Raw genomic sequence first — 19,981 nt, 5'->3', positions numbered from 1 at the left:
ATTTGCTGTAAGTAGTTACCGCACACTTAAATTATTTGTCTGTTCACCCATACTTCTCTGAAAGTATATCAGAATCTATGCCCCATACAAAAGGCAGTCTGAAACAGGCTCAGACAAAGGCAGTTGTAAGAGCCCTTAAGAACTGTGGAAATGCTAAACTGTGCTCAGCTTTGAAATGCTTCCCCTTGCCCATCTATCCACTGATTTTGCAATACTGTTGAACTTCCAAGTAACTGCTCTGTAATAAGAGGAGTTTTACAAAATGTGGCTGTTGATATGTAGAGCTGGACAGATTGGAGGCTTACTCCTTTTTTTTCAGAGGAAAACTAGCATGTACGTCTTGTATGTGCACACTGGCTTCTTTCTTAAACAGGCTGTATCTTGTTGGGTACAGTAGCTAGCAAGAAATCCTCAGCTTATCATGGATCTTTGGCAGATGTATTGGTTTTCACTCAGACACTAGCATGCATCAAATACTATGTGGGTCGAACAAACATAATGTGTCATGAAACACCATTCCCAGTATTTTTTCAAATGCAGAGGGGACACCGTGTATATTTTTCACCAGAGGTCCTAGCCTGCTGTGAGGGCAGTCCTACTCCTGCCCTTTGGGTCAGCCTTCTCTTCATGCCACAACATCCCTGGCTCCATCTATTCCTTAGCGAGCATGAACCCTTCTGTAAACTTGCTTTCAGTAGCCCACTGAATCTGCTTTTATCTTTTCATCAGAATGATAGGTTAGGCTCCGAAGTGAGGAAGGCATGATTAATTCCTTGACGGCTCAGGGGACTTACTTCATCTTTGCAGCAGGTGAATGGTGAGCTAGCTGTTTAATAAAAGTATTTCCCTTTTATCACTGCTGTACAGGATCCATGCTTGATCAGGATGATTGCTTTACAATGATAAAGTTTCTTAGATCATCCCATGTTTTACATTTAATGTTAGAGTAATACATTAGAGTAAATTCAGCATCAAAATAAGCTTATTTTCTCCCCTGTAGTTTCCTTGTATATGTATTTACTAGAGACATTGCCTCCTGTTTTGCATCTATTTTTTTTCCTACTGCTTTTGCTCATCAAAAGTGCTCAGCAAATAAACAAGCATCCATCTCTCTTTCAAAACCAAAAAGACTTCAGCAGCTAGAATCTCTTTATGAAAATTGTTTCACTTTATCTTCTCTTCCCTCTTCTAGAAAACTACCACAGCAGGTAGCTACAATGATGTGTGCTTTTGCAGACAGGATAATCTGTCCATTGCAAATCAGTTGCCTTTATAGATCCTTTCCTTTGATGACCTGGGCTTCAGCTTTAAAATGGATTTCCATAAACTGACTCTGTAGGACACTTTGTAGGTATTCATTACTCATATTTTATCACAAAGATATCCAAAGCAATTATGAGTTCATATGTCCTCACAACTACCTAGGCATCTTGCTTAATTTCAAGTACTTTTATTTTTTATGGCCAAGATTTTCATAATCTTGGCAATTAACTTTTTTTTTTACATTAGTTTTGATTTCTCTCATTTTAGAAATCAGTTTTATTCTAAAAAGAACCAACACAAAACCTTCAGTCAGGAGACAGACCCAAATCTCCTTCTCCATAGTGCATATTAAACACAGACATATTTTTAGGCTCGTGATAATCCATTTCCATTTTCTTCACTGATAACTGCTTCCTCTTCTGATGCACTGATGCAAGAAGACTCAGGTTCTGCAGTGAGTTCCAGAGCCTCTCAGAACACTTTTGGCTTTCTTTCTTTGAGTTTAATCTGCAAGTCTAAGTTTGTCTAATTAATTTATTGTCAGTTTGTCTTAGAAGTCTTCTGTTTCTGGCAGAAACCACCAAAGTCTTCTCTGGATTCCTGCCAAGACAGGTAGATTTTTATTCCCTCTCCTACCTTGTAGTTATGTTCTGGACAATTCAGGGTGATAGGCTCCAAATTATAAAGCCAGTCTCTAGCTCCCAGAGCTAAAGAAGTGAAGTTATTTCAAGAAGTAGCATGCCAGCAGACAAAATGACTGCTAAAACCCCTGTCACACTTGTCTTCTCAGCCTCATAAGCTGTGTTCCTGAAGTAATGAATAAATCTCAGTTTCCCTCCCAAGAAGATCATGTTTTGAGTAGCAGTAGTTTACATTATTTGAGGTGAGACAATACAAGTATTCTCCTCCAGGATATCAGAAACAGAAAATAGTTTCAAATGAAAATATTTTCTTTCTTCACGTTCCAAGTGAGTTCAAGGTTAATAGAAACTTTCAACTTACCTCCTCAGAAACTGGATTTGCTTCTGCTATTAATGTCACCATTTTTTACTTAGGTTGAGCCAAGAGGAGGTTTGTAGGCTATTTTCATTAGGAAGATAAATCAGTGATGGAGTGAAGTATTTATTAGGTGCAATACCTTTTATTTCCACATTATGTATCTGAAGGTTTCATTCCCCTAGAAAGAGGATTAATCCAAACCAGAAAGAAACCATCTCTTTGCTTGTAGTTCCAAGTCTTCTTCCAAGAAGAACTATGCACAGAAGGGGTCTCCCTCCCCTCTTCTTTTTTAAAATACATTTACATTGCTTTTCTGGCCTTATTTTCTCCACGGAATTTTGTAGTGTGTTTCTAGGTTGATGTTTTTGCACACAGAGAAACATTTTATCTGAACCAACAGCAGAACCTCCTACACACTTCACTTAAATCTCCAACGTCTTGTCCATGTCCCCTGTGCTGTAGGTGTGGCTGGTACTGTTTCAGCTGTCAGTGATATAAAGGCATAAGGCCTGCATTTATTATGAGTGAAGCATGAATACTAATAAGCCCATCAGCTTCAATGAAGTTTCATTCAGTGACCAGCATGACGTAATAATTCAAAACAGTTGCCAGAGATGCAGAGTATTTTGAACCCACCAAGTTTTAAAAAAACAACACTACTAGTTCAGGGTTGGCACAAAAGAGGTGGAAAAAACCAAGATGGATATTTTCAGAACAAACTCATGATGGACTTATCTATGTCATCTAGTCCATTATCATAATTTAAGTCCCATGATAGAAGCTTTATACAGACTAGTTTGACTAGTTTACTTCAAAACCCATAAGTAAATTATCATTCTTCAAACAACCCTTTCAATCAGAAAAAACATTTTGTGAAATCTGTGAACAACATCATCAGTATCTCAACTACAGAAGAGCGAGTGAAAGCCTTAAAGAAGAATACATCATTACACTGACTGAATTTTTAAAAGTCAAGTTGGCAAAGCCAGGAAAGGCAAGTGAAGATGCTGATGAGGTTGTTTTACCAGTTTAAAAGAAGCATCATCTCTTAGGTATGTAATAAGATGGACTCTACTAGTGTCATCTTCGGTAATATGAAGATCCTCCAAACAGCGTGAGCTCCTTTTTTAGGGGATGAAAAATAAGGATGAGCAGAGGAGAGGGAAGAAATACTCCTGAACAGATGGGAAGAGAAAAACAAGGTTGGAAAAGGAATGCAGAAAATTGTTCATGATTCTTAACCCATCTGGAGACAGGAAGAGCCACTGAAATGGCAGTGAGGCCATTCTCATGAGCTACATGCTAATAGCCTTAATCCAAAGGCAAAGGAGGGTTTTGGCTTTAATACAGCAAAAATTTCTCGTCCATGAGGTGGGATTTCAGAATTCTAATTTGCTTCTCAAGGACAAAATAGTCTATGCTTTGATTTGTCAGTTTGAAAATACTTGCTTTTCTGAATTTTCACAAATCCACAGCAGGATACTACACCAGTGGACACTAATTTTTGGTTCATTAATAAGCAGAATTTTACACTAGTGCACATTGTGATAATAATTTGCAAGAAAAATCATTGCTTTTAGCACACAGTGGATTGATATGGTGGCAGTCTCTTGGCAAAATAAGCTCTGAATAATGGGACCTTAGAGGATGGAAAGATAGACAGAAAAGACAGATTTAAAGAGCTCCAGAAGCTCATTTCCCTTCCGTGCTCTCATGTGACCAGACTGTTATGTGGCCTGACCCTCAAAGCCTCGTTATACTCTCCCACAGGATCACTCATTAACTCTTTGTATCAGTGAATCACCAAATGTAAAGAACACTGGTGCTTTCACAAAAATTAGGAATTTACCTGGAATGTTCCAGCCTGGAAAATCCTCAATTTCTTACAATATGTGAGAAACAGTAACTATCATGGTTTGGGCTATGTTTGGCTTTGGATCAGCAAATTCACACAGATTAAAGGCAATATGGATGGGTAAGACAAATGGAGAATTTTTTAAACACCAAAGGAAATTTTTCTTCATTTGGTGTGACATGTTCTTCCTCTTTGTGCTCTCTAGTTGTAAGAGCTTTCATCATGAAGGCACTGGCTGTCACTATTGCTGTTTCATATTATCCTTCTGCATCTAACTGAAATTAATGGAATGCACATTACAACTATTCCTCAGCCTAGTTAGTTAGAAGCCCATAGCTTGCTAGCAATAACTGGTAGCTATGTAGGTTGGTTTTGGTTTAAGGTTTGGTTTTGGTTTTTTTAATTTAAAGTGTATTTTACGTACAGAAAAGATTCAAACCCTCACAGTGACCGTTTTTAAGCTTTTTACAATTATCTTCATATTTATGGAGACTCAAGATGACATAGCCAGTTCAAAAAACATCTTCTGGCTACCAATACTGACTAGCATGGAAAAATCAATATAAATACAAAAGCAATTAAGCATGGCAAGTAAGGAACCCAGCCTTTTCTCAATCTAAAGCAATTTAGATTAACACAAACATAACAGCCAAAATACTCCTTTCTCATAGACTGATCCTAGCAAAATTGAACCTGCAATACATCAAATCACAATAATCACTGGATGTGTGCCTAAGGTCACTAGGGTTAACAAGACCACCTTCTAAACTCACAGTGCTGGCAGTGGGTTACAACAAAGGTTAAAATGATGGGAAAGCAGACAGAGTGAAGAGATGGATTATTTAGGCAGCCTTGAGACTTGAAAGTATCTGGAGTCACTTTGAGCAAGCACCAGTACTTTCTAGATATAAAGTATCAGAAAATCTCCAGTAATGAATTAGCCAAGTTATGAATACATGGATGTGCTGGGAAAAAGCACATTCTGCTTCTAATGTTTTCTGAAAACAGGAAAGGAAGCAAACTGCCCCTCCAAATAGCATGTTCTCCACTAAACTAAAAAAATTTTGTCAGTGAAGAAACAGCTCAAAGTGACTTAATTAAATCTGAAGCCTCACTCTTCACATCTCATTAGAGCATTTGGCCACTATAAACGAACTTTAAACCACAGCAGTGCTATGAGATATGTTGCATTCAGATGCAAACAATGAACCTGTGTTACTAACACAACTCCATTTTAGAAGAGCACCATATTGTTTGGCTTTATGAACACATGTAAATTGAAATTATACATTCATAATGCCTCTCTCTGGGTCAGTGCAGTTTTATGGCTTTAATCAGGAGGAGAAGAATTAGCACATTAAATGCTCAAAATAGCTCCGTGCACACTGTAGAAAAATAACAAAATATGTAAATGAGTAAGACAAACTAACTCTAAGAACTGTATCTAACCCCCCATAAAGCTACATGACATTGGTGCTTCACTTTGATTTCTTTCATTGAGATTAGACTGAGCACTATTTTACACAGATAAAAGTACATAAAAATCATGGCATAACTGAAAATAGAAATGAATAGGTAAGGAGATTCATGATTCTTTTCTTCAAGAACTAAATTTCCCTTCTATTTTATCGACTGCATTGAAAACATAGTTAACAACACTGATTTGCAATTTTTTTTCTAAACCTGAAGAGCGAGGAGATAATTTCTTTTATGTTGATAATAAATAACACTTCCAAATTCCACAAGTTCTGTGAGAAATAGAAATAAAGCTTTTAGAAAGAAAAAGTAAACTTCCATTACCAGATTTCAGGACTGACATTTCCCTTGCAAGGCAAGAAGCTGCAGAGATTTTGTTGAATTGCATAATAATGGAATCAACAAACAGTGAAAATGCAGAGTTCCTAACTAAAATCCTGGATAACAATGGAAAATAACTTCTTCTCTCATTTATTTTGTATCAAATGCATTAATCATCTGCAAGATGAGAAAGCCTGTAAGATGAGAACACATTTTGAAAATGTGCAAAACATCTGTATAGATGGCAAATGAGCAAACAAAATGAATACCTGCACAAGGCCTGGAAGTATAACATTTGCAGCAAAGTTCTTGTATAGGTACCAATCCTTAAAATATCAGTTGGAATACAGTACGCTTAGCAACTGACTCCATATTTTAAATTTAGTAACTTATATAAAAATATTTCTCCCACATATATCTGAGAGAAAAAGAGAACAATTTTATACTCTTTTAAATCTGATCATTCTTTTTCACAGTTTTTCAGAATATTCATTTTCACATGAGTTGTCCCTTTTTGAAGGGCCTCCTGATGCCCTCAAACTGTTTTGTCTTTGCATCTCAGCTTGTTCTTTTGTATGGTATCTCTAAATATATGATTTTGCTTCATTTTTTTACCATAGCTTCAACAGACTGATAGAACAATGATAGCAAGGTAGCATAATTTTTCTAACACATTCATCTGAAGGCTAAGAGTAACCCTATTAGAGATCGTGTCCTTACAGCATAGATCTATCATTATGTCAACCTATTGGATAGGGCAAATGTTTGGAAACACATAAGTAAGCACCACAGATTATCTAATGAATCTTTTCCAAATACAGCTGTGTTTTCATAATCTGTATACTCTCAATTATTGTTATCATTTAGCAATCAGTCCACAGTCATCATTAAAACCAGCACTTTCAGGCCTTGTGGCAGTCTCTAGCCACGCACCTATATAAGTAACAGATACAGGTGCTCAGCAGTTCTGTGGCCCAGGCCAGTAATTTATTTAAGTGAATATGGATTTAAAATGCTAAGATTTTAGATCCAAAACTTCAAAAAATGGAAAGAAACGTCAAACAAATACTCAAATAAAAGATAGGGGGAAGTACGACAGGAATGACTTCCACTGTGGTGCCAGAAAACAAGCTAAAAACCAAGGGCATTTTTCTACTGATGTCAGTAGGTGTTGGAACAGTTCTCAAGCCTTTCTCTTTCACATTATGAGCTTTCCATGTTACTGTAGTACCATTCAAACCAAGTTTGACAATGGGGTCAAGGGTCTGCCTGTAAGTGCTAAAGTGTGGTGAGCCTGAAATCCCTGTTCCAACATTAATAGCCCTATTTCATAGAGTTCTATCTCCTACAAGTGGATCTCTGAAAAGACTTCTGTGTCTTTGCCCTCACCGAAATGTAACTTGAGCTCATGGTTCAACAGTCATTAGTACCAGATCTGAGCAGTATTGAATTACAGAGAACTACAAACTGCATCTTGATCAAGTGCAGACAAAGCATCCATAAAACTATACCGTGTGTCCAATGTTGAGAACATACCAAACTTCATGGTTTTGCACCAATTGTTGGAGAATGGAAAATACTTGATCTGATGTTGAGTGATGACAATGACACTTTGTAACTCTTTAAACTTTTTTGAATAAAAGAACAAAGAGAATGACTTTATACCAAGTCAATGTGTTTTACTTCACCTGTCTGCAGCATTTTGATTCAGTATTAGGATCAAGAAGTTGGAGGTTGGGTACTGTTGAAACATGGCTTGGATCAGAAGCTGATTCCTATTTTTGCATGAAACTGTAAAGTCAAGTGCGCACTGGTGTTCTGAACAACTGAGATAGCCATCAGACATATGGACACAGCACAATGCATCAGTGATTAGCAGTCATGTTGAAAATACAGTCAATACTTCTAACCAAAGGGCTGTTCGTAATGTGACTTAAGTAGCATCTTCAGTCAAGTCACAGACAACTCTTTTCATTCTGAGATAAAATAATTATGTAACTCTCATGACTCAGTGGGCATTTACATGCTGGTTATCTTACAAGTTTTGCAGGACAAATGTTGCTAATAAGAAGCAGGAACATTTTTTGAATGACCGTTTAAGAAATGGCTATTGTGAGGCATTTTGAATATTTTTTTTTTTCTCAATAGAGGAAACAAACATACTGAATACTTGAGATAACTACAGATCTCAGACTTTACGTCATGTTGAGTCTACACAGTTAACATCACCTCTAAGTAGATAAAACTGACATAAGAAACACCTAAAAGAGCTAAACGGGAATTTTGAAATGTTTACCCCCAGGGAGAATAGTAAAAACAAAGCTACATACCCTTTAAAGGCTCCCTTGAGGGTTTCTAATGAAATCAGAATGAGAATCTTAACAGTGACATGAAGTACATTAAATATATATTGCAGTACTTTAAATTAGTGTAATTGGGGTAATTTTAGCCATAATGTTTTCTGTTACGGATACTTCTTGCTTCCACTTTCTAATTCTCTCACTTTAAAACAAAAAATACTCTGTTGTTTCACCTTCAGGATCTTATTGATAGCTGCAATAATTCAGTGAGTATTTTGGTGGTTTTTAGAATTTATTTTCCTGCAGAGTTTTTCTGGTTTTCCTCAAAATTTAAATTATTACCTATGTCTGAGACAATGCTGTCTGTTTTACCAGTATTGAATGCAATTTATATTTCAAAGCAAGAGTTCCTAGTTCAAGTATCTTAAAGCTTTGCCAAAGTTTCTTTTTTAATTACAAAAACGTGGTCTTGTAAATACAGAGACCACGCTTTGAACAAGGCAAAGCAACTGTGAAAGCTTTTTCCTAGTCTATGGGACTATTCTCAGTTAACTGTGAGTGCATTCCATCTCAGCTATGAAGGGATAGAAAAAACATGCTTTCCTTCCCTCCACATAACTTTTAACCTGTTCAACTCAATTTAAATATTTATTTCACACATCCAGTGGATCAATGTCTAGATGCCTGTAATTAATTTGCTGAGAAAATCTTTCCGAACTGAATGCTCTGGTGTTCACAAATATTTGTAAAACATATCTTTTCATGTGTGTCTGTATATAAATGTACAGCTTCTTGTTGCACTTTTGAAAAGGAGGAATTCTTCCTTCCTCAGATTAAAGCAAGATTAATCAAAATTGTCTTCTTTCTTTTTTTTTTTTTAAAGATACCATCTTTGGGGTTTGAGGACGTCTGAGGATTTCAAGTAATACCAATAATATTTACTGTCTTCCTGTACAGCTGTAGAAGAGAATGCTACATAAAAGTGAGGGATGACTGAGCAAAGAACTTTGCCAGTGTTTCATAGCAGAAAACTCAGAATTCGAGAAGAAAAAGTTTCTATGGAATAGAAAAGGTTAAAAAGTTTAAGAGTGCATTACTTCCCTGTTCACAAGCACCAACACAGCATCTATAAATAACTTTAAATAGAAACTAAAACAAGTTTCATGCTAAGATACCAGAAATTGTGATTTACTTTCTCAAAGACATTATACTCACAATCTCATCTCCTGGCAACCAATATCCTTCTTGTTCAATACCAGCTTTTGACCCTTTACACCCCACCGTCAGGGTTTCAACAATAAGACCATCCTTGACTGCTAAACTCAGCTGACGTGTGGTTTCTTTTGGATGCATACCATGGACTCGAGACATATACCTGCACACAAAGCACAAAAGTCTTTAAGTGTTAGTGTTAAACTATAAAATGCGTCAGCAAAAAAATACTCTTTTTAAATACTTGCTCAAAATTATTTAAAATAATACACAGTCTAAGTTTTCAGTTGTTTTTAAAGCCTCAAAAATTATACAAATTCCCTCTTTACTCTAAACCATCTTTCCTTCCCCTTGAAGTTATCATGTACACACTTAGACAAGTAATAGCACAGTAATCTTCTACCAAAAAAAATTATCACAACACAAGATTAACATGCACACTGCTTGGGCTTGTCTTTGCTAAACTTCCACATTCATTTGTGCCCTTAAAGAGACTTCTTTTAAATTAACTGAAACTTGCATTTCTGTGATACTTTCTATAGCACACATACTATAGAATGAGTCTGGAGATGTACCAATGAATCTATGTGATGCTTGTGAGTACAAGACATTTATAAAAAAAGTGAAACTTTTGCATCGCATATGAAAACCCAACATCTAGAGTTAGAGTACTAAGTGGTTTTTCTCCTCTTCTTGAGATAACCACAGTGATCACACTATGATGAACTGCACTGGCAAGAACAAAACATAAATAGCCTAAACTGTGTATATACACAAGATTCAGTTGTATAATGCTGACCTTTACCCAGTATAATTTACTTCTAGACCAACACCAAATATTAACTTGGAGTAAACAACATAAAATGATCTTTCCTCAAATAAAGACAACCTCCCTGTTTTAAGATCATTACACTTCAGATATTTTTTTAGCAGAATTCCAAGAACATATCTATGAGTCACTGCACATGGAGAAGTGAAGAGAGATGCAATCGCATGCAATCAGCAGATAAGTGAATTGACTTAGAGCCAATTGTTTTGTGGACATATTTTTCTAGTTATAGGTCTCTTAACAGTTACAGGGCTAACTGAATTTCTCCCCCTTTTGGTTTCTCCAAGTAACTCTGTTTTTACCTGTCTTGTAGGAGAGAAGTCTGCAATTTGCCTGCTCTAAGACAAAGCTAACAGCTATGGTACACTCTATTTCATGCTTCATTATGAATTCCAGCAACCATGATTCTTTTGTGGCTATCACCACAAACGTCTTCACAAAAAATATAGTTATTATAAGGAGCAAACTTGAGGAAGTTATTATAAAGCAGTAGCATTACATGAAAAAAAAAGTTACATCAGTTCATAGTTTTTTTTAATAATGTGGCTGACAGGAAATTTAATGCCTTAGAAGTTATAAACTTACAATAAGGGATGAAGACCACTCTAGAGGTCAACCCTCCAATCACCTCTTCTCTTTGAAGACACATACCTTTCAAGCTTCTTATTGTTTTGGATGCATAAAGATCTTTTCCAATCCTGCATTCTCTCTCAAGCTTTTGCTGGAACTGGTTTATGCTAATCTAATCTTTTTGTTTTGCTCTAAAGGAAAGTAAATGCATATAATCATATAGTAAATTTCTGATTGAGTACAAGTATATATTTGTGTAGTAAATTACACAATCATCAGAGCAACACAGGACATTTATAAATTTCTGCCTGGTATCAGAGGCATTTATGTAAATGCAGCATGTTGGCATGATCTTGTGGGGTTTTTTTTAGGGTAAAAACAGACAGATGCTGCCATTTATTATATTTTACAATGTCTACCACAACATGGTCCAAGTCTGGTTGGTTTGTACATGCTACCACTGCATAAAAATAAGTAATAATAAATGAAATGAATAGAGAAAGAACAAAATTCTGTTCAAGTCTGATAATATATATGAAACTTATGCTGGCTAGCAAAAAGGATCGAGGGCCAAGCAATGACTCAGAAGACAGGCACATTAGTTCAGTTCTGTATCACACAGGGTGGATGCTCGTCTGCTCAAACTGATCCCTCTCTGCTTCTGTAAAAACCAAAACTCAACATGAGAACCTGTTCAAGTGATATTAAACACTACAAATGTGTTTCCAAGTTTTCCAAGTTCTCCAAATTCCAAGGAGGTCTTAAACAGGCAGAGACTCAAATCTATTACTTCACTTTCAAACAGAGTGCAAGTGAACACCATTAGTTTGCTGAGGCATAAAGAGCTGATGCTTTAAAACTGCCTGAAATAGGTAAAACAACTCATTTGTTTATATACTCATGTTACATGTATTTCGTGTGTGTGTGCGCGCGCATATGCACACATTTATGCAAACACAACTAGCTTTTCAAAAGGCAAATTACATTTGCTAACTTTACTGGGTTTTCGGCAAATTTCCATTTTAATTCTGTACTAACAACCTCCCTGTCAGAGCCATAGCATTTATGTCTTCTGCAATTTATTCAAGTCTTTAATAGGTTTCAAAATACATAGCATAGGTACTAACTATCATTCTTCCCATTCTAGTGATAGAACAAATCAAGACACTGAGGAAGCGATTTCCCTACATTTATACAGTAGGCTGCTATAGGACTGAGAGCAGAAATCAAGTATTAACACAGGGCCATAATCTTCAGTGCATCCTGTTGAAAAAAAGCATGTATTTTGCATTGCATCATCCATAGTTGCTGAAACAGTCCAACAAAACTCCTGAATGTAAACTACACATTTTGTGATTATTTCACTCACATCTCTGAACAGAACAGATATATAATACAAACCAAAAATCCTTAAACCAACTTTAATCAGCTAAGAGGTTTAATCTGCCTATTTCAACTGTGGCCTGGTGTGCACTAGTGAAAAGGAGCACAAGGCTGAGAATCTCCCACTCAAATCCAATCTGTGTTCTCAACCAGAGTGAAGGTACTGCCACCAACGAAACAATCTCCTCATTTTCTCTAGCTGTAAATCGGGAGTAATAAATCCCCAGTGGCTTTCTGAAGAATACCTGAGTGAATGTTCAGACTGTGCAGTCTGGATATCCACAAGGGCTATGTTTTCCATTCTTAAAATAAATTGCTATCTGCTTTCACAGGAAAGCACACACATGTAGAGAGAATGTTTTTACTTTGAAGAGCAGAACTGCTGTTAGAAAAGTGCCTACTCCCCCCAAATTTTTACTTATATTAAAACCTGTGAAGTGTACGTGGCTAGGTATTTGCAAAGACTATAAAACTACACTGGCAGGGTCTGGATGAAATCCCATTTTGTTTCTTTTCAACCAGAAGGACAGCAGCTAAACTAAGAAGTGATTAAGGCATAGGATTAGAACCAGAAAAGGCAGTTAAAGTTCTTTAATAATGAAATGTGAAAAACTGTCACAATATGTGAAAGTTGCTGGAAACTCCAGCCTAGAGACACAAAGCATGATGTCTGGAGTCCTAACTACCACATCAGACTCATTACTGGATTGGGGAAGAACAATATTGAAATGTCTTTGTGCAGAAGTGACACTACTAATCCAGGGAGCACAAGTCTTTTTCTGGCACTGCATGCACTGAAGCATCTGGCACCAAGAAGTTAAAAAACAAGTAAGAGAGATAAAGCAATCCATGATTGCTGTTTTCAACAAAAGCTGATTAGCCTTACCTTGGAGACAGGGAGTTGAAGCAATACTGGTTTTTTATGCTCTTGCCCAGTCCTCCATATCGAATACAATCCCTATACTACTATTATGTAGCCAGCCAGGAGAAGTAAAGCAAATACATTCTCAGATGGGTGAGAATAAGGCATGGAGACAAAGTAAAATCCCCTAAATCAGGAAACCAGCCCTAATCAGATAGGGGGCTGGAACAACCATTTCAAAATACAATTTAACTGTGCTAATCCCTACTATATAAAATGAGTGTCTGATGAAAAGAGGAGGTTTGGCCTGATAATCTGCATATTACATTCCAAATCTCACCAAATGAGGCTGTCTGTCTGTGGGATACAGAAGCAACTGAACTGCTGCTCAATATTACAGTATTTATAGGTCAGTATTTTCTCCATTTATAAACTGGCAGCATAAACCTCCTTGACATTAGCACAGAAGAATCTAGCAAATCTAGCAAAATTACATTTTTCTTAATCATCTTCTAAGAGCCTAAACTAAAGCATGTTTTCAATTATTGCAACACCACTTGGAAAGCAAAGGATAAGAATCTTTAGCATGTAGGTTGTTCATTACCACCCTTAAATAAACCTCAGCATTGTCACACCATCAAATGTGTATGTAAATGTGCTGACTTTCAGAAACAAGATACTACCAACAGAATCAGGTAGATGTACATGTGCGCATAGCTAATATTTTTGCATGGCTGTTTGACAGCAAAAGAAAAAATTTAGAGGAGAACGATAGAGGATAATCATTAATAGATTTGTAGACTGTATATGTGTGTGCACGCTCATGTGTATTTAGCACACAAACAGCTATCAGAAAAATGTGAAATAAGAATTTTAAACCTGTTTGGGACTGCAGATGAACAGTAGTCAGGTCTTTTCAAATTTAGCAGCAATAAAATATCATCGTAGTCTTCTGTTTATATACCTTATTCTTGTTACCCATACTAAAACCTTGACCACCTCTCAGAAACCACAGGGACAGCCCAAGGGGTCAGCAAAGCTGGAGTTGAGGACTTGAGCAGTTCTCACAGGCCTCATGGCATCCATCCAGGAGCCACACAGCCGTCTGCTGCACACCCCACCTGAGCCACGTTGCAATGATAGGAGAGGAACAATATGCAGGGAAACCTGGTATGTGCCCTTCCAGAGTCTCCTTCACAGCAACAAATTGCAGAAGCTCCTATAGAACTCATGCCACTACCAAGTGAAAACTGGATCTTGCCATCTCCCTCTGCTAAACAAAACTAGACCACAGGAGTACCCTAATCCACCTCTAAACCGCTTGCCTGCCCAATATACCGGAAACATTGCAGAAGCACCAAAGTCTGTCAGCATATGAGCAATTCACACCTAAAACTTCAAAAAAAAGTTTCTCAAACCAGCCAGTGCTCAGGACATCTTTCTGTTCAAAACCTCCATGTGCTTCATAACATACATTAAAACTCAAGAAAATGGTTTGGTTTGATCTAAGGGGTATGGAAGAAGCAGACTCTAAAGCTGTGATCACCATGGGAGCAAAACAGATACAAAAGTAGCTGGCACTTGCAGGGCATCAGATGGTGAACTTTCACCTACAGCTGTCACGCAGCTCACAACTCTTGCTTGGTGCTGTGCAAGACACAACACGATGCCAAACCCTGTCCCAAAGAGCTTAATATATATGGCCAAAAAATAATGCACATAAATAGCTCACTCTGCTCCCAAAGAGTTCTCCTGAAGGCAACTGTGGTCTACTGAGATGTAGCAAATCGTTTACATGGGCGCAGCTGTGTTGTGGCCAAGGAAGGAAAGAAGGAATGTTACTTAAGGTGGAAAGTTGACACAGGTATTTAAAAAAAACCCAAAAAAAAACCACCTTAGTTTTTCTGGTCTCACAAGGAATTGAATTTTCAGCCACCTGAACTCATCAAAAGCAAAATACTGAAAAAAAATGCTACGGCAAGCATCCCTGTAAAAGACTAAATTAAATACATACAGGAAATAGCTGTCTTACATAAAATACAACAGTGTGACAAGTGTAGGTAGATGCTAATTTTAGTGGCAAACACTGTAATCTTGGTCTGATCAATTATCTCTGTCTATGCTGGATGCCTCCGCCCTCCACGATACGAAGGGAAGTAGCAGACTATCTGCTAAGCAAATCATCCAGGGAGGAACAGAGGTCTTAAGATGTCCTTGTATGCATAGCCCATCTCACAATTGAGATCTGATAAAATACAGCAGATCCCATTAAACTCAACTGAAAGACTGCCATTAATTTTAAATGTTACCTACAGGTATATAAAAATGTCCTAGATTCAGGGACAGACCTTAAGGAATAATACATAAAATGGAAGGAAAGCAGCCAAAAATCTATTCTGAGTTCTATATTGTGTTCCTATCTCTGGTGAGAAATGATGCCTTTTGCTTTAGATTCAGCGTATGACAGCAGTTTTATAGAAGTCCCACGCACTTCTTTTAAGACTTTTTTTAATTTGCAAAGAATAGGTAACTTGGTCATACTAAAAGTAAAAATGGAAGATATGGCTGTGATTTTTCATTTTTTTTTTTAACAGATACAGCTTCATGGCATAAGAACTTAAAATACCCAGGCTCAAATCTCAGGAATCCACTAGCTATCCTCATGGAAGATTTGTGCTCACAGTTGTATCTCAAGGTCTCAACTCTGAAGTGCAGGCTGCCTACTCCCATCAGATGTAGCACTGTGGTACAAATCAACTTTCACAAAACAGGGGCTAAACATTATGGGTATTTGTATTTCAAAACAATATATTTGCCAGAAACTGAGAGCTGGTCTGAGAGCTGAAGACAATACAGACACACAGAGAAAGAAGAACTGAAACATAAAGTTTCAATTATGGACTAAATTCACTAAGATAAAGATAACCAAAGCATAACATTCTTCCCCTGTACTCACACTTCACAAAGAGAGATGCATGTATATAAACAGGCTGCATCTGACTTCCACTGCACTCCACATACCAACAGCACACTGCATAGACCACACAGGCATTGACAGAGCTGTTGCCTGTGCAATAAAATGCTGATTACATGGTCTACATTTTGTGCTGTCCAAAATTCCAAGGGGGGATGCAACATTCATTTTGAATACACGTATGCTATCTAAGTAGGAAATTTTTTAAAAATTTGTTTAAGCTCTCCTTCTTAGTCTAGAAATACAGCATTTGCATGAATACAGAATCTAATTTTGTGCAGCTTTTATAAAACAAAAATAATGCATAAACTTGATAGTGAGACAGTAAGATCCAGCAGTTCAATGAAACTCAGATCTGCCTGATGTTTCTGCTGCTTCTGCTGCTGCTGCTGCTAAAACAAAGCTAAGGAGCAGTCTTGTTTGTGCATGCTTTAGATACCCCAGGCACCACGCAGTTTCCTATAATGGTAATCACCTGGGTCATTTCTGTCAAAACCATGGTAATTTTACCTCAAGTAATTGAAATTCTCACTCATACAACTTCACTATACACCTAAGATTGTGTAACCTACAATATGACCATAAAAAGCAAGTAATTAAGGTACCAAGCTATTCAATCCTTATCTACAAAAATCTCCCTTTCAGAACTACTACCACCTTGTTAAGGAGGAACTTATCGAAAAAAGCGCTCTACTCCCATTTTTCCAACCTAAAAAATTGTGTGTGATACTGCTGGTAATGTACATGTATGTGGACTGAGCACTACTGGCAAACAGCAGCATTAATTTTTCAGGGGCATTGCATTCATATGGACGATTGCTTGTGTATATGCAGAGCCACTGTTCCATCCAGCACTTTTCTGTGGATGTACTGAAGAGACAAACAAGTAATACATGACTCAGAACATAACATACTATCTAATACCTTGCAAATGAAATATTTAGTCAGCTCATATTGAGTGTCTCAATTCAAAACATGAATTATATACATTCTGAAAATACATACATTCAAGTGCTTTCATGATTCAGTTTTTTAAAGTTATCTAATTTAATTTCCATTCTTATCTGGGTTGAAAGTAACAAAACCTTTTTTTTTTTTTTTTTTTTTTTTTTTTTGTCAGATTCATTTTAGCTTGGCTGAGTTTCAAAATCATCACACTGTCACACAAATGTTCACCTAATTGCCAGCTAGGGAACAGCAGAACGGCTGGAAAAGCCATCAGGGCAGGACTGTTGCTTTTGGTGATGATATTCTTTATATGAATGGGAATATGAAACCGCAGCCTAAAATAGTTGGTATGAGTAGTGCTTTAGAGATCATTCTCTCTCCCCTGATTACAGCGAAAGCCTTGATGAGCACTTCAGGCCAGATAACAACCTGCTAAATGGCCATGTCACACTCGTTTTTATCTTTTACTTCTAATAGAAAGCCACATTTATTTACAACAAAGAAACCAAACATAAGCTAGAAGTTTCACTTTTAAACGTTATAAAGATGTTATGATTTGAGAAAAAATCAGTACTTGTTGTGACCTAAAAAGTAAATTGATTTGCTTTTAGTAATGAGAAATAAAAGATAGCCTGTTACGCATTTTTCTGTGTAAACTTATACAACTTCAACACAGACATTAATAGAAGTATGGAGTACATGAGAATATTCATTAAAATGAAAACGGGGATAGTGATTTTCAAGTCAGTTACACTTCCACCACTTTCCTTCTCAGTATTTATACTGGAGTTCATACTTTGCATGTATTATCTAAGAAAAGTATTAAATACTGAGCATTACAGTTTTTATAGTAACACACAGTAAGGAGAGTTTAAATGAGTTTGCACTCATTAGCAAACATCAAACAAGGAGTACGGCTGTTGTTAATAACCATGTGTTTGTGCTGTAAGTGTGAATCATTTTATTTACCAGTCATACTCATGCTCAGCCTAGAGATGACTTCACCTACTGAATCAATGAAGAATATCGACCTCTGAGATAAAAAAAGAAAACTGCCTTACTAGCAATACCACATAAGAACATTCTTAAGAGAAGAATTATCAGATAAATTATTAGATAAGGAAAATCGATCAAGCAAAATTCGTTAGCACATCTAAGCACCTATTTTTTCGCAGAAGGAACTGTAGGAACTAGATGTGTATGCGTTAATATTTCTCATCAAAGCAAATACACAAAAAGTTTAGCCTCACCTCAAGCTCTAGTCCTCAACAAAATAGCCTTTTATGCTAAACCCCTAGAGGCGTAACAGTTGCACAGCCAGCTACAGCATCCTTTCCATTCCATGAAGTCAGCATAAAGCAGGAAAAAAAAAGGTGTCAAGGCTGAAGGAATCTTTGTCAGTCCCATGGTGGAGTTTTCTACACTAGGCACTGAATTAGTCTTATGACAGCCAGCACTGAGAAGCAGACCCAGCAATTCAGGTAGCCATGTTCTTTAACACATGGTGGGACAGTAGCTCAGTACCAAGTTGAAGGAACAATTATCCCTAACAAATCACAAACAACACTGCTTAATATATCTGGACTTCTTTTTATGTATTCCTTTAACCAGTTTAATTACCATGATTAAATAGAATCGTTACTCAAATTGAAGAACTTATCTATATCAACGAAAGAGCCTGATGGGAAAAGAGTAATTATTAATATGCATTATAAACTCAAGATGACACTTTAACCAAATCTAGTAATTCAGAAATTTTAATTCTACTAATACTCAGAGCAAATGCAGCTAGGATCTTTACAGCATTTTTCCAAGAAAAGTTTACATTTTTTTCCTGTCATCCCTGCTACCACCCTCCTGAGTCAAAAATGTCTAAAAACAACTCTTAAAATGGACCATTAATACCAGCAATATTAAAGTTACATAATATCCCAAACAGAAAATCATTATGAACTCACAAACAAAATTAAGATTAAACACCATATAAACAAGTAGATAAAAGCTTTATGACAAATGTAGCTATCTACAATTAACACAGGTGAAATTTAATGAATATATGACATTGTGAACATTCCTTTTACAATCAATGACAATCCATCATTTCTTCTTAAGCGTCTCGTAAAATATCAGTGTTTAGCTTAGTTCCTCACTTCTCTTCAACATTTTTGCTAATCTGGATGTTAAAAATCCTTATTAGTTTGCTGAATATTACCTCAGTGGTCGGTCTCGGTACAAATTTACAAGCAAAACTGTCTATCGGTTATGATGCAAAAGCTGGTGAGATTCCCTGTATATATGCAGTTTTCAGTGTTCTTTTTATTACTTTATAGCATATATCTGAACCTCTGAAAATGCCCGAAAATTTTGACCTGAATGCATCATTTAACCTGACTACAAAGCCATCAGTATAAAAAATTAATGTACCAAACAAGTAAAAACGTTTTGGTGTCCATCATATTTCTACCCAACTATGGCTATGGTTGTAGCTGATAGTTATGCACACATAATGCAGAATCACAGAATCATCTAGGTTGGAAAGGACCTTGAAGATCATCTAGTCCAACCGTTAACCTAGCACTGACAGTTCCCAACTACACCATATAGTTTTTATATATACACCATATAGTTTTTATATATAACCAAAATAGTATTTTTTCTAAAAATTTTGTTAGTAAGGAGTCAAAAGATCAGTTTTAGATTGCTTTTTCCTTTATTAATATAATTATTTTTAACCAAACCCATAAAAAATTGCTGAAAAAGCACAGAATACTTCCCCCCCCCCCCCCCCGGGATGATCTATGACTAAAGATTTACAAGCTTTAAAACTCACTCTAGACTGAGTTCATTCACTTAACATAAAAATAGTGTTATGAAAACACTGGTCTGAGACTAAAAGAAGCAACTGAAGTTTATCATGGGAAAGAGAGAAGGAAAGTAAAAGAAATGGAAAAGGAGATTTACTTAGTGGAGTCAGACAGAAAGCGCCTTG

General features: G+C 36.6%; 1 protein-coding gene across 5 annotated transcripts in view; it reads right to left on the bottom strand.

Moving 5' to 3' along the window:
* ZMYND11 (zinc finger MYND-type containing 11) overlaps positions 1-19,981 on the bottom strand; it is a 108,414-nt gene that overhangs the window by 34,800 nt on the left and 53,633 nt on the right. For all 5 annotated transcript variants that reach the window (XM_074831824.1, XM_074831853.1, XM_074831834.1 and 2 more), the window contains one exon: positions 9,430-9,589. In XM_074831824.1, coding sequence (XP_074687925.1) covers positions 9,430-9,589 — 160 coding nt within the window. The remainder of the gene's footprint in view (positions 1-9,429; positions 9,590-19,981) is intronic.

Source organism: Strix aluco, chromosome 1, assembly GCF_031877795.1.
Source record: "Strix aluco isolate bStrAlu1 chromosome 1, bStrAlu1.hap1, whole genome shotgun sequence".
Classification (NCBI taxonomy): Eukaryota; Metazoa; Chordata; class Aves; order Strigiformes; family Strigidae; genus Strix; species Strix aluco.
The sequence above is the reverse complement of the archived record's forward strand: the minus strand, read 5'-3'. Positions and strand labels throughout refer to the sequence as shown.